The following is a 19,871-nucleotide window of genomic DNA, read 5'->3' as shown; positions in this document are numbered from 1 at the left end:
GTAACTAAACTGAACAAAAATGGATGGTGCTTTAAAGAAAAAGAGATTTATTTGTGATACAAACAGATGAGCACATACATAATGCCAACTCACAGCACCCCTGAAATGGAGCCTGGAAAAGATCCTGAGCCTTTCACTCTCACCTCAAACTTGCCCTTTTTCTCTGCCGGGCCTTCACTCGGGGTGGGGCTGTTACTGGGGGTCGCGTTAGCACGTGGAACGCCCTCCCCCTCCATCTCCTCCACAATCATCACGGTCTCCCACTTTCCAAAGCTGCAGGCCGGGAACATGTCCGAGCGCATGCTGTCTCCGAAATACACCACCTGCATCAGATAAGACACACACATGGACATAAATCAGTGCACAGACACACACGTTTGTTTTTGTGAAAAGTGGGGACATCCCATAGGTGTTATGGTTTTTATACTGTACAAACTGTATGTGCTATCGCCCCACACCAACCCTACACCTAAACCTACCCCTTCCAGGAAACTTTTCTTTTTTTGTTAACAACTGTTTATAGATTTTTTCCGGGAACAGTAGCCCAAAACAAAAAGCAGCTGTTCAAATCCAGAATCCACCCCACCCCCCGGCAGACCCCCAAAATATAATAAAACAAATAAATAAGCAAAATAAAATAAACAATAATAATAAAAATTAATTAATATTAATAGATAAATAAATAACAATAAAATAACGTTAACAAAGATTTTAGAAAAGGTGATACAACATCAAAAGCCGAATGCCACAAATCCACAGCCTTCAAACTAGATCCATGTATACAAGCATCGAGATGAGATGTCCAAAAAATACACCGTCCAGGGTCGTCTGTCCATTGTGTGAGGAGGATTCCAACGGTGCTGCTGTGAGAGCAGCTAACAGTAAACATCTTTGTTGGACGGACAAGGTGAAGTCCCACAAGTCAATCATAAAAAATAAAAACGTCAAGGAGTCAAACATATCTCAGTACCCAACAAATATGATAGGTCCTGTGAGAGCTAAGTCCAAAAAGGTGAGAGAGAGGGGCACTCCCAAAAAAATAAAACCCTGCCTAAAACTCCTTGGGAACAGAGATTAGACGACAGATTCATATAAAAACGTTTCATTGGAGTCAAGTAAACCCTATGTAGCAATTTCCAATGAATCATTTGATGATTAGGGTTTTTAGAAGACAATTTAAACATACCTCATACCTGATCCAAAAATAAAACATGCACATCCTCATTAAGATTCAAGAGATAGGTTGACAAAACAGAGAAAAAAGTAGGATCAGGAGTACAAGGGGCATAAACTGAAAGAAATATTGTTTTTATATGTGTTATTCTACCATCTGTATCACAACCTTTGTCTAAAATAGTAATATTTAAAATCCTCCGCACCAATATTAGGACGCTCTTGGTTTTAGTATCTGAAGATGAGTGAGATACCACTTCATAAAACGTATTATTACACTTGTGTATATCCTCCTCTTTCAAATGGGATTCTTGAACTAACACTATATCAATCTTTCTTCTTCACAAAAGATCCAGAAAACCTGTACGTTTGTGAGGGCCATTTAGGACTATTACAACTCAGAATATTAAGGTTGTCATAGGTATCAAACAGAATTACTGCATAATAAGACAAAATACAAGTTTGAGAATAAAACCAGTTGAGTCTTCCATTAAACCCCTTCCCATAACTATTAAAAAAAATCATAAACATTCCCATGAACTATGGCAGATCAAACCAAGAATAAACCTTGATCTGCCAGCACCCCTTAATATGGTCCGTGGCGTCAACAAAAACCTGCACATTACTGAAGCACCAATATTGGCCCCATAGTCACATATTGACTAGGTAGTATGTCTATTAAACAATAAATAAATTAATTAATTAAAAGAAAGGCAAAGAAGGAATAAAACAAATAAAATAACATCATAATCAGTAAGCGATACTGTATGCACAATGAAAGCTTCTAGTAACTATGAATTAAGAAGTGAACATTAAAGTGAACAGTGAAAGAGACCCAACCATTTAGAGCATTTCTTCTCTGATTAGACAGCAAATGTCCAGCTGAAGCTCACCGAGAGTTGGTGGATGGATGGAATCTGAGAAAAACTCTTGCTTCTTCTGGGGAGTATAGCATTTTAGGTTAATCTTGATTGAGAATGACCTTCAGCGTTGCAGGATAAAGGAGAAAATTCTGGATGCCAGAGTCTCTCATCTCCTTCCTAATTGGTGCAAATGCATTTCTTCTTTTTGCGGTGACCGGAGAAAAATCTGGAAAGAAAGACAGCATTGCTCCGTCTGACGTTTTCACCAGGGCATGAAGTCTGGCGGCCCGCAGAATGATCTCCTTGTAACAGTTTAAAGATGAAAACCCGTGGTTTAGCACAATCTGAGGAGAGCCTTGCGTACACGCAATGAGCTCGCTCTACTTCAATCTCTTCGCCCGCCAGAGACAGGAGACACGTCGGTAGCAATCTTTTCAAAAAGCCCATAGGGTCGTCCTTTTCAGAACCTTCAGGCAATCCAACCAAACGCAGATTGCTGCACCTATTGCGTTCCTGTAAATCCACAACCTGTTGCTCGAGCGCGGCTACTCGCCTATCGTGATCTGTGACAACTTTCTTTTGTTCTCTCATCTCCCCTGTAAGTACATCTAATTTAGAGCATACCGACTGAACAACTGACATGTGAGAAGCAAACTCAGAGAAGCCGATGGAGACAACTCCTGCTGTTTCCGATTGTATGCCATCAGTGAAAGTATTATTAATGAATAAAACTTAAAATAAAACGGAAAAAAAAAATCAGCAAAAAGGGCCAAACATACGGAGCTCTACTCAAGTACGACTAGGTTCATGAGCACGTCACGTGACTCGTTGAAACTTTGTGCATTTTTACTTTCTCAAAAATACTCTGCATTATTTTTCATATCGGACTGCTACCGATATTTACATTTAAAGCCATTATCGGCCGATTCAGATATCGGTCCGATAATATCGTGCATCCCTAATATAGAGGTGAAACACCTCCATGAAGTTGGCCCCCACCCAGCGTTTGTGCTGCTTTGGTTTTTTAGATAAAAATAATATTTATAGGTCATTCTGAGGTCACTCAGCCCTGCACATACTCCAAATTCACCCCAAATAGTTGTCTTGTTTGTTTGTGCAGGTAAAAGTTTCATTTCAGCTGCTTTGGTTTTTGAAATATTAGACATTGAATAGCCAAATGAGCTTCAGTAGAACAATGAGATGCTGTTAGGCTATGTCAGTAAAACAAACTTTCCTGTCCTGTCAGCCGTCACAGTGCTCACGGTGCACGCTCTGATCGCGTCATCATAAATAAGCGCACAAGAAACTATGATCATACAACGTAGTTCTGTCACCAGTTAGTCATGAAATGACCAAAAAGGCGATTAAAGCTGCAAACCGCATGCATGTACGCATTACATTTCAGAACGTCTCTCAAATGCATACCAAAATATAGGCTATCATGCAATTCCAGATCACAATAAGGCGCAAGCTAATATGTATTTTAATTTGTAATTTAATGCACAAGTAAATGTGAGCACAGTGCACTTATACTAGAAAATATGCATTATTTTTTCATTAATTTTAAAAGTACAAACAGAAATGAAACCATTTAAATGCATAATATAACTCATTTTACATTCTGGCATTGATGTGCTGTTGTCTTCCAGCCTTTTTCACATTCTTATCACTAACTGTACGTCTCATCCATGAGTATGTAATGTTAGAGAACAAGTTTTTGGGGGTTTTGAGAATCAGAACCAAACTGACAGAGCAATAAAGCTATAGTGAGCCCCTTTATTAAAATACCTGGAGGTGACGAATAATAAATAAATAGTCCTATTCACTCAGTATAACGTGATATAATAATTTACAAATATATCAATTACAATTGAGTAGAAATTAATTGTATTCAGCTGTGTTTTAGGCACTAAATTCGTTTATAGTCAACCACATTTTTATATTGAAATAATGAAGATTTCTGTGCCACCCCAGGCTGGTTGCTGGCCCCTCCCTGGCCACCCCTATGAAAACATCCTGGCCCCGCTACTGGTCACCAGCCCCCCCAACATGCAGGCTCAATCCTTTGTGCTGGTAATATTTTCATTTGTGTTGCTTCGGTTTTTAAAATATTAGACACTGAATTATAGGCGATGACGTCATGCATGCAAATGTAAAACCAAAGCCAAAAAAATAAAGACTTGATATACATAGGCCTATTTTTATTTTTGCGCACTAATAAAACATGCAATAGCCTACTGTTTCCAGGTCCGTGTAGCCTATACTTTTGAGTCCATTCGTTGAGTCCATGATGAAAAAAAGAATGGTTGTTGTATTTTTGAATGCCATCCTGAAAACCAAATTTGAAATTAGAACCATACACACAAAATGCTACCCGAAAAAGTAAAATATTGATTTTTTGCACCTTTAAGAAACATTTGAAAAATGCACAAATTAATATAGAACTTTTTTTTCTTTATTTGGCCATATTAGAAGTAGGCAAATGCTTCTCCCGCACGTTGAGTTTAGAACTATATGTGACCCTGGACCACAAAACCAGTCATAAGGGTCAATTTTTCAAAATCGAGATTTATACAAAATCTGAAAGCTGAATAAATAAGCTTTCCATTGATGTATGATTTGTTATGATATTGATAGGGCAATATTTGGCCGAGATAAAACTATTTGAAAATCTGGAATATGAGGGTGCAATTAAAATCGAAATATTGCAAAAATCAACTTTAAAGTTGAAGTTTAAAAATGATGTTCTTAATGCATATTATATCAAAACTTAATTTTGATTAGTATTTACAGTAGGAAATTTACAAAATATATTCATGGAACATGATATTTACTTAATATCCTAATCATTTTTGGCATCAATATCAATAATTTTGACCCATACAATGTATTTTTGGCTATTGCTACAAATATATCCCCGCGACTTAAGACTAGTTTTGTGGTCCAAGGTCACATATGTCTCTGTGCTAGATCATTGATGGGGAGCTGGGCAATTAATAGTAAATATGACCAACACAGGGTATTATTATTTTTTATACGAATAATAAAAATAGCTATTGAAATAGCAGTGGTGTGAAAAAGTGTTGGCCCCCTTCCTGATTTTTTTTTTTTTTGCATGTTTGTCACACTTTAATGTTTCAGATCATCAAACTAATTTAAATATTAATCAAAGATAACACAAGTAAACACAAAATGCCGTTTTTAAATGAAGGGAAATCAAAATCCAAACCCACATGGCCCTGTGTGAAAAAGTGTTTGCTCGTCTCAGTTAATATCCCAACGCATCAGAAATGTATGAAGCTAACCCAGACATCAATACGTGACTTCAAAGCCATTCTCTCTTCTCACGTCTATACTTTGAACCGCATGCTGCTGCAAGCTAAACAATCAGAGCTCAAAGTGCCGCCCAAAGTGCTGCTATAACCAATCAGAATTTTTTTTCCCACGATCATCGTTTTCATGAACGATCATCGCTGTCACGGCCGAGTACTAGATCGCCGTTGCACATCCCTACTATATAGGCGCATTTCAAGTGTTTATGAGGAGTGTGGGAGTATTTTCGCGCTTACTGTATGATATGGAGGCGCCTGCGCAATCCCTAACATTTTTTACCCCATGCGGAAACAACTTAAAATACTCCGTAATTTTTGGATGTGCTTTCTATCGTCTCATGCAGTCTCCGTGAATGGAGCGCGTCACAACAATGAACCGGCTCACAGACACAAGAAATAAATCTATAGAAATCTCGAAATGTCTACTATTAAACAAGCAATTCAAATAAAAAACAAATCTTCTCTAATTATGTGGTCCGTATGAAAAAGTGCATTTCTCTAAGGCACGTCCATTAGAGATGGCCATCAGTGTCGGGATTTTATAAATCTTTAAAAAAGACAGTAGCAAAAATGAAAATATTACCAGCATAAACGAAGCACAAACAAACAAGACAATTTGGGGCAAATTTGAAGTAGGTGGGGGTGCTGAGTGACCTCAAAATGATCACTAAATATTATTTTACCCTAAAGGATTTCAAGCAGATTTCAAAATGTTACAGCAACCATAAAGCCTGAGCCTCCTTACACACAAGCCTGTTACTGTCCGGAGTGTTGACTCCTTCCATTACACAATGGGAGTATTTGCAGTAGGATTCAGAGACTAGAAAACAGTCCTGTCCCACCTTGGGCTCTGTTTTGTTGGTCATGGTCTTCAGTAGTTCATGTAGATGAGGCCAGTTGCCTTGAGAATACCAACCAGGCTTTTCCAGAGATGGCAGTCCTTCACTATCTTCAACATCATCCACTATTAAGACACAGATGAGAAAGTGTGTTAGAATTTAAAAAACGAAGGAAAAATTATACATATATACATTATGAGGATAATAAAAAATACTGCTGTACAGTAATACTTAATATACTTGCCTTTTCCACAGTATGTATGGTTTAATAAATATGAAAATGACACAAATATTCTTACTACAAAAATAACCAACTGCAAAAACTATTACCCATAGTGTTATACCTGTTTGTGAAAATTTGGCATGCTGGAGAATTTAGAAAATAACGTAATTTCTATAGTTTATGTTTTGTATGAAGTGAAAAAGCTGGGATCATTTTAGGCATAATTAGTCCTGAGGTACAAACGAAACTGTAATGGCATGAAATACCATCGCCAAAATAATATCTCGACTTGAATTGAGAACAAATCAAAACAAAAAAGGAAAATAAAAACACTGAGTATTATCAGAAATTCAAGATATTATACTGTATCAAAAGCATGTTATGACTTGGGTTAGGAACCAAGAACTGATTCTAATTTAGAACTGACTCCATTAAAAGAAACAAAAATAATGCAGCCAAATTATTTTCATCAAGTTCAGTTGTTTGTGCATCTTGAATGAGGGGAACTGCTTTAGCAGAAGTCTGAACTGACTGAATAATAATACAAAATCAATAAATAATAATAAAATATTCTGCACTTTCCTCATACAGCAAGATACAGCATAACTACTGCAGTCGATTTCAGAGTCATAGGAAATATCTGTTAGCCCCTCACCCAGCGTTCTGAAAGGTCTCTGTTGTGGAACCAAAGAGAAGAATCCAGGCTTCAGGGCATTAGTGATAATGATGTCAAACAGCTCCTCAAAGTCCGATCTGGAATATATTATATTGTAAATAACTCTGGCAAAGTCTTGATTCATCTCAAAATGTTCTCATGTCAGTATTATATTATTGATTTGTTTCGTTTGTGTATGGTGCTCACCCGAGTACGTGCTCACACACGAGCCGGCAGTAGTCCGAGTGTGAGCTGGTGATGAGCAGCAGGATTTTACCGCTGTTCTTCATGCTCCTCAACCATCTCTTCACCGCATCTGAGCAGGGCTGCAGGTAACGGCCAGGACAGCGCTTCACACTGGGGAAATACGTCCCTGTGTCCTCTAAACAGAAAAATCATTTGACTGCATCAATCATTTCTTAATAGTGTAAAATTACAGGGGCATTTTAAGGATTTATTTTTCTTTTATAGTCAGAAAATTATGGATATGTAAATTCAATAACATGTGGATATATGTAGATAGGCATGACTTAATGGAGTAATAGATTTCTATCATGTTTAAACACAAAAATACAACAAATAATAGGATAATAGCTATTAGAACAAGTCATTTGTAGTAGCATTAGAAATTAAAAGACTATCTAGCAACAATACAGTTTAACTCATATTAACCATAAAGATTAAGGAATACATGTACAATTATTAACCAAGTGTTTTTTTTTAAGATAAGATGCTAATTTTAAGAACATACATGCCCATCAAAGCTGCATATATTGTGAAATATTAATATATTGAAATATACATTTGAATATATTATGAGATACAAAGCTGAAATTTCAGCAGCCATTATTATTCCCGTCTCTTTCAGAAATCATTCTAATATTCTGATTTGGTGCTCAAGAAACATTTATTATTATTATCAATGCTGAAAACAGTTCAATAGAAAGTTGAATAGAAAGTTCAAAGAAACAGTGTTCATTTGATATGTAATAATAATCTTTACTGTCACTCTTAATCAATGCCTGCTTGTGACATAAAAGTATTATTTCTTTCATCAATCAGACACACACAACTCATGATTCCAAAACTTTTTCCACAGCCCACGTCTCTCATCGCAGGCTTGAGCATCAAACTGAACCACGTTCAGCCATACTCTCTTCTAACCCTGAGACTGGGACGCACTGAACGTCCAGATTTAAACAAATCAGTGTAAGAACAAATCAAATGCTTCGCTTCCGCACTGAAAGCTGCTGCGCGAGGCAGTCTGATCCTATCAAACCACACAAAACCGAGCTACTAGACGAATGGAAAAATAGAGCCACTGGAGTGTGTAGATTGGCGAGTTGTTAGTGAAAGAGTAAAAGTATCAGTATACACGGGGTGGCCGGCTTACTAAAACAGGAAGTGGACTGTGTTTGCCTGGAGTGAAGGAATGCGCTCCATATGTGAAAAGTACCGTGTCTTCATCTCATGAGCAGGAGAAAAGGAGACGTAGGAAAACAGGCATATTCAGTTTATACTGGCAAATACTGCCACGTCTCAGAGCCCTCAACTCATCTCACACACTCACACACAGCAACAGCTGTCAACCTACAGCACATATAAACACTGGAGGCTGCTGAAAAAGCCACGTTTATAATAAAAGCATAAAAGAAGCCAAATGGAAACCTTTACACTAATGGTTTCTTCCAAAAACACTATTTTGTTTTCAAAACTTATGTTTAGATGCATAAGTGTTTGTTTTTGCACTCATTCATATCTTGTATTTTGGAGGGTGTTAAACCGGACAGTGTTGTTTAGGACACATCAGAGTACTGCTATTATAATAACAGTTATATAGACATTCCCCTTTAAACTGACTTTGGTCAGCCTAAAAATGTGTACAAAATTAAAAACAAACAACAACAGCATGTTAACCGAATTACTGCTACCGTGCTGCCCTCAAGTGGTAAACATCCCATATTACTCCCACAATGCTTCAGTTTCATCAGGTCATGACATTTTTAGTGCAATTATATGATAAAGTATCTTCAAACTTTTTTTTTCTGTCTCTTATTAGTGATGTATTGTTAAATAAGTAAAGAAAGGTTTTGTCTATGATTACAGGAGTGATGCTAATGTCCTCTAAAGCTAGATACTGCAGATAAAGTTTGTCAAGATGTTTGTGTGGTCAATTGTTTTGAAATCTTTGAATGTTTTATTGGACACACTGTTGGTGTGAGAGCAGAACTGTCAAGCAAACAGAATGCGAGGAATCCCCTTCCTAAAAAAACAAAGGCAGCTATATATTTTTATGTATAAGGACACTTTTTGGGGAAGTTGTGGCCTAATGGTTAGAGAGTCGGACTCGTAATCCAAAGGCTGCAGGTTCGAGTCTCGGGCCGGCAGGGATTGTAGGTGGGGGGAGTGAATGTCCAGCGCTCTCTCCACCCTCAATACCACGACTGAGGTGCCCTTGAGCAAGACACCGAACCCCCAACTGCTCCCCGGGCGCCGCAGCATAAATGGCTGCCCACTGCTCCGGGGGGGTGTGTGTGGGTGTGTGCGCGTGTGTGTGTGTGTGTGCGTGCGCGTGCATGTTGGATGGGTTAAATGCAGAGCACGAATTCCGAGTATGGGTCACCATACTTGGCAGTATGTCACTTCACTTCACTTTTCTCTGAAAAAGTACAGAATGCTAGCATACACAACATAATAAAGACAACATGTGTGTGCAAGTTTAAATAATTGTCTTTTATATTGCCATCATACTAACAAAACAAATTATTTAAACATTATCTGAAAGATAATATTTGTTGTATTAAGCTGACACTGATTTTTTTTCTAATCTAATTTTCACATTCTCTTTTTAAATCGTCTAATAGTTATAAATAGACAATCTGGTGGTCTATGGAAATATTGCACATAGGGCCAGATTTAAAAACAGCCTGCACGAACACAAAACCTCTTTTAGAATCAAAAACCAAAAAAAAAAAATTACTATAAATACAAAGTCAGGATTTGCTAAACGCATGACAATAATCTTTTTTTGTTTGTTTGATTTTTGTGCCTGACCTTATTGCATATGCATATGGGAGGAGGAGAGAATTTAAATGAATCATACAAATTGATTTACTATGGTTTGCGGTAGTCAATGTAACCCACTTTGTGCTTGACATGGTTGCGATAGATGCCCATTTGCACTGCTTTAGGTACTGCTAAATGAGCTGGCTGCATCTATGAACTTTAATTGTTTAGTAAATATGGCCTTTAGTATTCTTTTTTTTGAGAAAGTCACCTCAAATTTTGAAAGCAATTAAAAATAAAATTCCACTCCACAACAGCTCTGACGTGGTACATGCATGTCTTTTAGTGACACAGAGGGCAATACAATGTCAAATCCAGACTACAAACTGACTACCTATTTTTTCCCCTCCAAATTAGCTGGACTGACACTCTTTCCATCTCAGAGCAGACGCCTCTAGTTCTGCTGTACAATGAATGTATGACAATAACAAAGAGAAGTAGTCAAATGACCACATTGGGTTTAAGTGGTGTTAAAAGCGCGCAACAGGGCTGGTAATGTTTCAAACATCGAAAAATAGCAATACATGAATCACTAGCGTCTTTGAGCAAGACAATTAAACTTCTTGTCTGCAGGAGACTGTCCTTTTAATAATTCACTTATAATAAAATAAATAAATTAAGTTTTCTTATTATTCAGTTACTGTTGAAAGGTAACAAGTGAGCCAAAAAGACCTGTCAAATACAAAAACGAGAATTATATTAGAGCCCACTAGGGGGACTCAGGGTAACCTAAAAGTTAGTTTTTTCCCCATCAATAACTATTGTTTTTATTGATTACATACTGATTGCATATTGATGCAAATGATTCCATGGGGGCCTTTGAGTCAGAGGTTGAGAACAGTGCCGGCCCGTCCAACAGGTCGCCTGGGGCCCCGCCTTAACCATTGACAATCTTCAGTCTCAATTAGGAGTGTCAATGGTCCATTTGAGAGATAGGTGGCGGTAATACACTTATAAGTCTGCAATCCGCTGTAAAGCAGGAAGACGACGCGCCACGCGCCGGATGTTCTAAACGCGCTCAGGACAGTTGGACCGGGCGGCGGATCAGAGGAAAAAAACAATATAAATACTGTTCAGTTTCTTGCACAGACCGATCGTTTCATGTCTTTAGACCTCAATGTATCGTCACGAGCTGCAGGGTTTAATTTGGTTTTGGCTGTGTATGTTTTTTTTTTTCTCTCAAAGCCGTGAGTCCCATTTACTGCCATTATATAACTGACAGACTGCAACTAGGGATGTTCATTTCAGTTATTTTTCCTATTTAATTTGATACTTTTTCCACTTATAGTTTTACTGCACAAGGGTGCCCTCCGGCTACAAGTATGAATGAAACAGCTACAGCTACTCACTATACCTTATTTTGGGTAAAAATAGGAAAAATAATACTTTAAAGTTTTTCTCCAGTGTAGAGGAGTTTTCTCTCTCTCTCTCTCACTCTCAGTGGATGCATAAAAATTCCTGACAAAAATTAAGAAATTACTGTTAAGTATTTTTAATCTTGATCATTTAATAAATCCTTAGACCTTTCTAAACAAGTATAGTTATAGGCCTCCTGCATGTTAACAGGTCATGCTTTTATTTATTTATTTTTTGCCAAATTGTGAAGATCTACAAACAGGCACAGCAAACTTAGTGTTCTTTATCATTTCTGGCAAATAAAGAAAAAGTTTATCTGAAAAAATTTGTGTGCAGATTTTGGAATTTAAATGAAAGAATGAACGAGAGATTAAAGTGAAATTCTATAGAAATGGAATCCAAATGGTATCTTTATGGAGCCGGAAAAAAAGGATGTTCTGACTGTTATAATACATAATATTTATTGCTGTAGTATTAGCATTTGTTTTATAAATGCAATGATGGCCACAATCACAGATGGACTTGTCATATGTTTAAATTGATATGACATTTTTTACACTAGAGGGAGCTATTTCATTATGTTATGCGGATGACACCCAACTTTACCTGTCTGCCAAACCCACTGGTTCTTTTCCACCACCATCTTTATCTAGCTGTTTAGTTGAAATTAAACATTGGCTTTCAGCTAATTTTTTGAAGCTAAATGGCAACAAAACTGAGGCCCTACTTATTGGCACTAGATCTGTTTTGTCTAAATCTAATTGTTTTTCTTTGTCCATTGATAATAATACAATACTTCCTTCTTCACAGGTTAAAAGTTTGGGTGTTGTCATGGATAGCACACTATCCTTTGAAACTCAAATTAATAGTGTTACGCGGACTGCATACTTCCACTTGCGTAATATTAACCGTCTCCGTCCCTTTCTTTCTACCAATAATACAGCAGTTCTTGTTAATGCGTTAGTTACTTCACGTATAGACTATTGCAATGCCCTTTTCACTGGTGTTCCTGCTAAATTGTTACATAAGCTCCAGTTGGTTCAGAACTCTGCAGCTCGTGTTCTTTCTAGAACACCTTTTAATGAGCACATTTCTCCAGTTCTTCAGCAGTTGCACTGGCTTCCAGTAAAGTATCGAGTAGAGTTTAAGATCTTGCTACTTACTTACAAGGCACTTCATAATCTTGCACCTCAATACCTCAATCAACTTCTTCATGTCTACACCCCCTCACGTGCTCTTAGATCCTCATCTTCAATTTCTCTTGTGGTACCTCGGATTCGACTAACTACCATGGGTGCCAGATCTTTTAGCTATGCTGCCCCCCGCCTATGGAATTCCCTTCCCAATGATATTCGCAATAGCAATTGCTTGCTGACTTTTAAAACACGTCTTAAAACATATCTCTTTATACAGGCTTTTTTATGATCTGTATTACTGAGTCTCTACTGCATTTTACTTGTATATGTACAGAGTTTGTTGTGTGTTTTTGTTTTATGCTGTGATTTGTATTTTTAATTGTGTGAGGTGACCTTGGGTGTTTTGAAAGGCGCCATTAAATAAAATGCATTATTATTATTATTATTATTATCTTGCCTAGGGCCCCACAACCCTACAGGCGGCACTGGTTGAGAACTATTTTATGCAATGATCAGTAGAGAGCGCTATTGTTTGATGAGATGCACACTCACTCCTGCCTCCTAGCAGCTGAGAGACACCACTATATTCACCAACACCGATGCACAAACATGGATTTTTATCAGAAAATTTACATGGGAGGGCACAAATAGTGCACACATGAATCTGATATAGATAATGCAACCAAATACATAAAAAAAAAAAACTGACTACTATTACCCAAAGCATTATTAGACAATAATATAACAAATATGTCTAGCAGAAAAGGGAACAGGGAAAACTTTACATTAGAGGGGGATGAATATGAAAAAATGTGAGGATATGGCTGTTTATTTCTTTGTTTCAGCTTTTGTAACTGCATTTCCTCCATACAGACAGACAAACGCAAAGGTCCAGCGTGACAGCAGAAACGTGACGCCTCTGGGTGGACCAGTGATCTTATCCAGCATTCTGATGGAAGCAGCAAGCGAAACTGGGAATGTCTAACAAACAAAAACAACAGCGCTTTGTAGTTTTGACGTCTGAGCGTATTCAACGACCACCCGCATTCACAATGATTACGATCAGAGGTCACATTCAGTGCTTTAAAGGGCCATGTAACATTTTCTAAGATTTTAAAAGAGATGTTTGCATTGAAGACCCGTTCATCTTAAAGGGATAGTTCCTCCAAAATGAAAATTCTGTCATTAATTACTCACCCTCATGTCGTTCCAAACCTGTAAAGACCTTCGTTCATCTTCGTAACACAAATTAAGATATTTTTGATGAAAACCGAGAGCTTTCTGTCCCTCCATAGACAGCAATGCAACTGACACGTTCAAGGCCGGAAATCATTAAAATAGCCCATGTGACATCAGTGGTTCAACCGTAATGTTATGAAGCTACAAGAATACTTTTTGTGTTTGGATGAACTATCCCTTTAACTGTAGGACAAAACTGGTTTCTTTTTTAGCTTTTATGTGCTATTTTTTTTTTCTTCAGAGTTAAAATCTTTAGCACATCAATGTGATGGGATGCGACATTTTCTCACACCTAGAGTACTTCATCCCTCATCACTACAGTGAGAGAGATGCATTCATGGATCACAGGTGTGTTTGTTATGGTTTGTAAGAGTTTCGGCACAGCATTAATTCTCTTCTATTGACATCGAGTCTCTGACACAAATGCAATCTATCCATACTAATTGTAACCATACTTTAGAGCTCCTTGATATAACTGATGACACTGCACACAAATGCTGCAAAACAAGTTTCACAAGTTAGTAAAAATGCAACAGCGCATTCATATATATTTTTCATGTAAAGTATTAATGCGAATGGCTGTGCATTTAATTGTCTATTTAAGGTACTACGTGTAAGAATTTTCCCATATTAATCACGTTTTTATTGCCAATGTGTAGTGATGTCATGAGCCGATATCAAGGATCGGGACTAGTATCAGCTTTCCTAAGCCCGATCCTTCAGCTGTCATGCCGGTGTCGTGCATTAGGTGGCGGTATGCACCTTTAAGTGGGTTTGCCAAGCACCATTAAAAGGAAAAGACACTCAAATAAACCAAAACAAGAAGAAATGTGCGTGCATGATGCACCTGTGAGGTCTGTCCTAGCTCGTCACACGCGTTTGAGCTTCCGTGTTCAGTGTATTTGATGCACATTTTTGTAACAATCTCTCATTTATCATTTACTTTTATCTGCTGTCAGACTATCTGACTATATAGGGTGTGCATAGAGAGAGGGAGAGTGTATATTATATTACTTTCACACTCTGCACAACTCTGTATACATTGGATTGATTTTAATCATTTTAATGTACTTGAGTTGTGCACCAGACACTAAGAATATGTCTGGTGGGTATCATAAATGGCTGCCCACTGCTCCGGGTGTGTGTTCACTACTGTGTGTACACTTGGATGGGTTAAATGCAGAGCACAAATTCTGAGTATGGGTCACCATACTTGGCCACACACCACTTCCCCCTATATAAGTATCAGATCAGGCCTCGGTATCGGCAGATACTCAACATTCAATGGATCGGATTGGGGGCACAAAAAGCCTGATCGAGACATCCCTACCAATGTGTGAACTTGTAACACAACCTAAAAAATGAGACCATCCCTGACTTCCTAGGTTGCCAATGAAAGCCTGTAGATTGAATTTAATGTGAAAGACTTGATATGCTTTTACCAGGAAAAACGGAAGGATGTGATGATTATGCTTACTCACAAGAGTCTTGCCTTAGTGCCTCTCTTCTGCTCTCTAGTCTACAGTAACAACAGTCTGCAATAAGTGCATGCGTGAGCAACAGGTATAGACCTGTATAGATAAGCAGCAGTTCACTCTACAGCCACCGGTATTATTACAAACGAGCTGTTTTGGTTCTTACAAATAGTATCTATAAAATATGTATCGCAGGATATGCGTGTATTTGTGTAATGTACCGTGAACTTACAAAACCACATATATTATACTTGTCATCACATATAATGTATTTGCTCATTTTGATGCATGCAACAGTGTTTTTCAGGGTGTTTATGTTGCAATCTTTTATGCTAACTTTGTCAGAATCTGTTGTTGTGTCGTCTCCCCTGTTCCCCTCCACAGCTTACCACATCCACTTTTAAAACATTTTTCAAGACCATGCTGAGAAATAAATAGTTCTAAAATAGGGGGTTTCATGACCCTTTAAGGTACTCCATTGTGCTTTACAGGTATGTGCTTAATGTACAATTTGCAGTATTTTTGAATTATTTCCTGCTCTTATTCTATTTTAAAAACACTTAAGAACCTCTTAAAGGTGCAATAAGTGATTTCAGATGTTTTGCTTCAAATTCAACTACACACCCTTTCTCCAAAACATTCAACATCCAGTTCACAATATCCTTTATATACTGCAACAAAAATTAAAATTAAATTACAAAAAATTAACTAATCATTTAATTTTTCTGAAATTAATCACGATTAATCCCACCTACCATTAAAGTTTTTAAATATACATATATATTGCAATAATTTCACATTCGATCTTCAAATTAACATACAGATAACATAGACAATATGTTTTTAATAAGCCCAGTAGGCCAATATGTCTCTATAAAATAGTTTCTCCCCCTAATATTTAACTATCGACTATAGCCATTCAACATTACAGTATACTTGAGAACTATCAATTTTAACATTTAAAAAAATAAGTTGTAATTTAAGTGAATTTAAAACAATCTTCACATAAAGCTATTACAATCAATGTCATATTTACCTGTGCCCTTCAGCAGAAATATACAGAAACTGAATAAAGTTATCAAACACTAAATGCTAAATTAAATAGATGAATCCTTAAACTATAAAAGTTATTTATTTTTTTAAATTTTGTTTCGATTTCTTTTTTCTTCTTCTTTCTTCTCTTTGATGAACAGACATCACAGAAGCTGGTTATTAGGTTATTTGCCTGCTATTTCTTTAAGAGCTGCTGCTGCTGAACGGGACGCAGATCTGACAGGCATTGTCTCAATCTTTCTTGACCCATGTCAGGTCTTAAAATCTCTACTAATGAACTGATGAGTTGAATCGGGTGTGTTAGATGAGGGAGACAGTGCTGGGCTGCTCCAGGACAGTTTTGAAAACCATTTCAGAGACATGCTCATAAATGTGACTCATAACATATTACATGCATGCATAGTTTTAATCGCCTTTTTGGTAACTTTATGACTTAACTGACTGTAGAAAATTATACTGTGATCTGATTGGTTGACTGAGTCCTGATAAGATCACCTGTGGTCTTTTACTAATCAAGCCTCTGTTTGTGTGAGAAGCTGTCTCTCTACTCACATGGCCTGTGTGGAATTGTTGTGTTGATGACAATGTAAGTTTCTTTTGATTTACTTGATTTGTTCAAACTGATTTATGTATGATTTGTGTTAATGTTATATTGTTTCTATTTGTTTATGGGTTATCAGAAACCAACAATTACCAGCACTTGGTATCAGAGAAATGTCTACTCCTACATGTTGAGAAATAAACTGGAAACATGAGATTGATGACTGAATGAGTTTTAATGGATTCACCATTCCGGTAGCAATAGCCAAACCAGCCTAAAAATCCTTTCAATTTTGTACATGGTCCTTCGAGCCGGAATAGGCTGCTAGAATGGATACTGAGGATGACTGTGTAAGACCTAAGCGTTCGTCAAGGATTGTAAAGCCTCCAAGATGGCAGCAAGATTATGTGATGGCTCAGTCAAATCTTTCAAGAGGGCAACTGGCACAAGAGCCAGAGGATTTGAGTCAGCAGGTTACATCTCAAGGAGTTTCCATTACTGCAACTCAAAATGAGGTGAAGTCTTTATCTGAGGAGATTAAGCAGATGAAGGGAATGTTGTTGGATATGGGACAAATGATGAAGGATATGCAAAGGAAAAGATCTTCATCTTCTACTAGCTCTGAATGCAGTTCGAATGAAGAGTCGAAAGTTCCAACCCAACTGAACCAACAACATGAGGTAAACCTCGGAAATCCTATGGTGGATGAGTTGAGTGAACGTATACGTCAACATGGAATTGAGCAGGGAAATGTGTCTTCTATGCCACCAAAGTTTAGTGAACCAATTACCATGCCTCCGTCTCAGGATGTGCCGCTTGTCTCTCCAATGCCTATTTTATCCGCACCTTTTGCTACAGAGATGTCACCACAGCTTTCTAATCCATGTACCCCTATTAGACCTTCCTTTCGTCCCTCAGAAAACCTTAGGTTCCAATCTGCTGTGGATCCTGATGTAATGGGTGCAGGTTTGACTCAGCAACGTAATGGTCTACCATGGCTATCTTCAGTCAGTCATCAAATTAATTCAGGGTTTGATTCCAGTGATCAACAAGTAGGAAGGGATCAAAGCCTTTTTCCAGCTGATCAAATGCAGGGAAATGTGTTCCTTATGCCTGGGAATCCATGGATGCCTCCAAGTTGGCTGCCGCCCCCCCTCTATCCAAGTGGAGGACTAAGGCATCCAAACCTGCCTGATTTTCCTTATCCAGTATCGTATCCATCTCTTGGCCAATATACTTCACTGAATTGTGATCCATTTAGAGCTGCAACATTGCATCCAAGAGATCTATTAGTTGGACATCCCTATGCATATTTTGGTAATCCTCATCAAATTTCCTTGCAACATCAAACTGGAACAGTAAGGGAGCAGCAAGCTAATCCTTCCACTATGCCTATCTCGAATCCTTTTACTTCCAGAGATATTATTGCTTCAGTACCTCAAGAGCAGCAACGAGATATGAATCAAACATCTGCACTTCCTCCAACTGGAGTACAACAGATGGTACTTGATCAGTGTACGTCAATTCCAACAGCAGTGACGGTGCCTCAGACAAAGATGCCTGCTTCACAGCCCTCAAGGTCAGCCCTTATCGAAAGACTTTCATTTCCGTATTTGAAGAGTGATGACCCCTATGAGTTTGCCATGTTGAACATGGCTTTGAAGAATTTGATGCCCTTAGAGGAAACTGAGCAATATAAGTATCACATTCTTCTGGATCATTTGAAGTTTGATGCAGCCCGACATTTAGCCTTGGCTTATGCCTATCATTCTCAGCCTTACACTACTGCTTTGAAGGCTCTCCAGAAAAGGTATGGCCAACCCCATCAGTTGGTGCTTCGGGAGATTGCTGCTATTAAGAACTTGTCAGCTGTACGATCAGGAGATCCCGATGGGTTTAGTCAATTTGCTGTACGAGTTCAAGCTCTTGTTGGCATGCTTCAGTCCTGGGATCATGAAGGAGCAAAAGAGTTATTCTGCGCATCACATGTCCATCAATTGCTTAGTAAGCTTCCAGCTCAGCAGATCGCTAGTTTTGCAAGATATGCTAAAACCACTCGACCAGATGAGCCCTATGACTTGGTTAGTTTCTCTGTTTGGTTGGAAGAGGAATCAGAATGTCAGAATCTAGCTGTCCAAGTATTTGAACAATCAAAGGGTGTGAAGTCCCAGATAAGAGAAGGGAGGCCTACCAAGTCCCAATTTCAGTCAGCTGCTTTCCTTCATAGGGTAAGTCCAGAAGTAAATGTACCCACTCAGAAAAGGAAGACTGAAATTATTAGATCACAGGAAAGGAATGAGGGCCGTAAACCATCTTGTGCCTACTGTTGTCATACTGATCATCATCTTAGTCAATGTTCTGAATTCCAGAATTTTGATACAGCAGCAAAACGGAAGTGGATTGCTGATAACAATCGTTGTTGGAGATGTGGTTGGGCCCATAGAGCGATTAGTTGTGACCTGCAAAGAAAATGTCCAAAATGTCAGAATCGTCATCTAGGAATATTGCATGATGTGAATGTACACAAACCTGATTCTGGGATATATTATTTGAGCAGACCAAGTGGTCTTAACTCTGTTCTTTTGAAAATTGTGAAGGTAGTTCTAAGCCATCAAGGAAAGACTCTGGAGACGTATGCCATATTAGATGACGGTTCAGAAAGAACCATGCTTATGTCTTCTGCGGCAGAATTTTTAGGTCTTCATGGGGAGGCAGAGTCATTGGTTATTCGAACCATCCGGCAAGGCTCAGAGAAAATTGAAGGTGCAAATGTTTCCTTTTCAATTTCGTCAGCTGATCATAAGCAGAGTCAATACCAAATACGAGGAGCCTTTACTGCTCAAATGCTTGATCTACCTGAACAGACTTACCCAGTGCAGATGCTCCAGCGACGCTATCAACATCTAAGAGGCATCCCTCT

At 38.1% G+C, this 19,871-nt stretch overlaps 1 protein-coding gene across 1 annotated transcript in view; it reads right to left on the bottom strand.

Moving 5' to 3' along the window:
* Positions 1-19,871, bottom strand: part of LOC306879862 (5'-nucleotidase domain-containing protein 1-like) — a 75,821-nt gene that overhangs the window by 6,531 nt on the left and 49,419 nt on the right. The window contains exons 7-10 of the mRNA XM_079433082.1: positions 7,293-7,467; positions 7,086-7,183; positions 6,211-6,332; positions 144-323 (exon numbers count right to left, since the gene is read on the bottom strand). Coding sequence (XP_079289208.1) covers positions 144-323; positions 6,211-6,332; positions 7,086-7,183; positions 7,293-7,467 — 575 coding nt within the window. The remainder of the gene's footprint in view (positions 1-143; positions 324-6,210; positions 6,333-7,085; positions 7,184-7,292; positions 7,468-19,871) is intronic.

Source organism: Barbus barbus (assembly GCF_936440315.1).
Source record: "Barbus barbus genome assembly, chromosome: 14".
NCBI classification, from domain to species: domain Eukaryota; kingdom Metazoa; phylum Chordata; class Actinopteri; order Cypriniformes; family Cyprinidae; genus Barbus; species Barbus barbus.
Note: the sequence above shows the minus strand (reverse complement) of the source record. Positions and strands in the feature narration are given on the sequence as shown.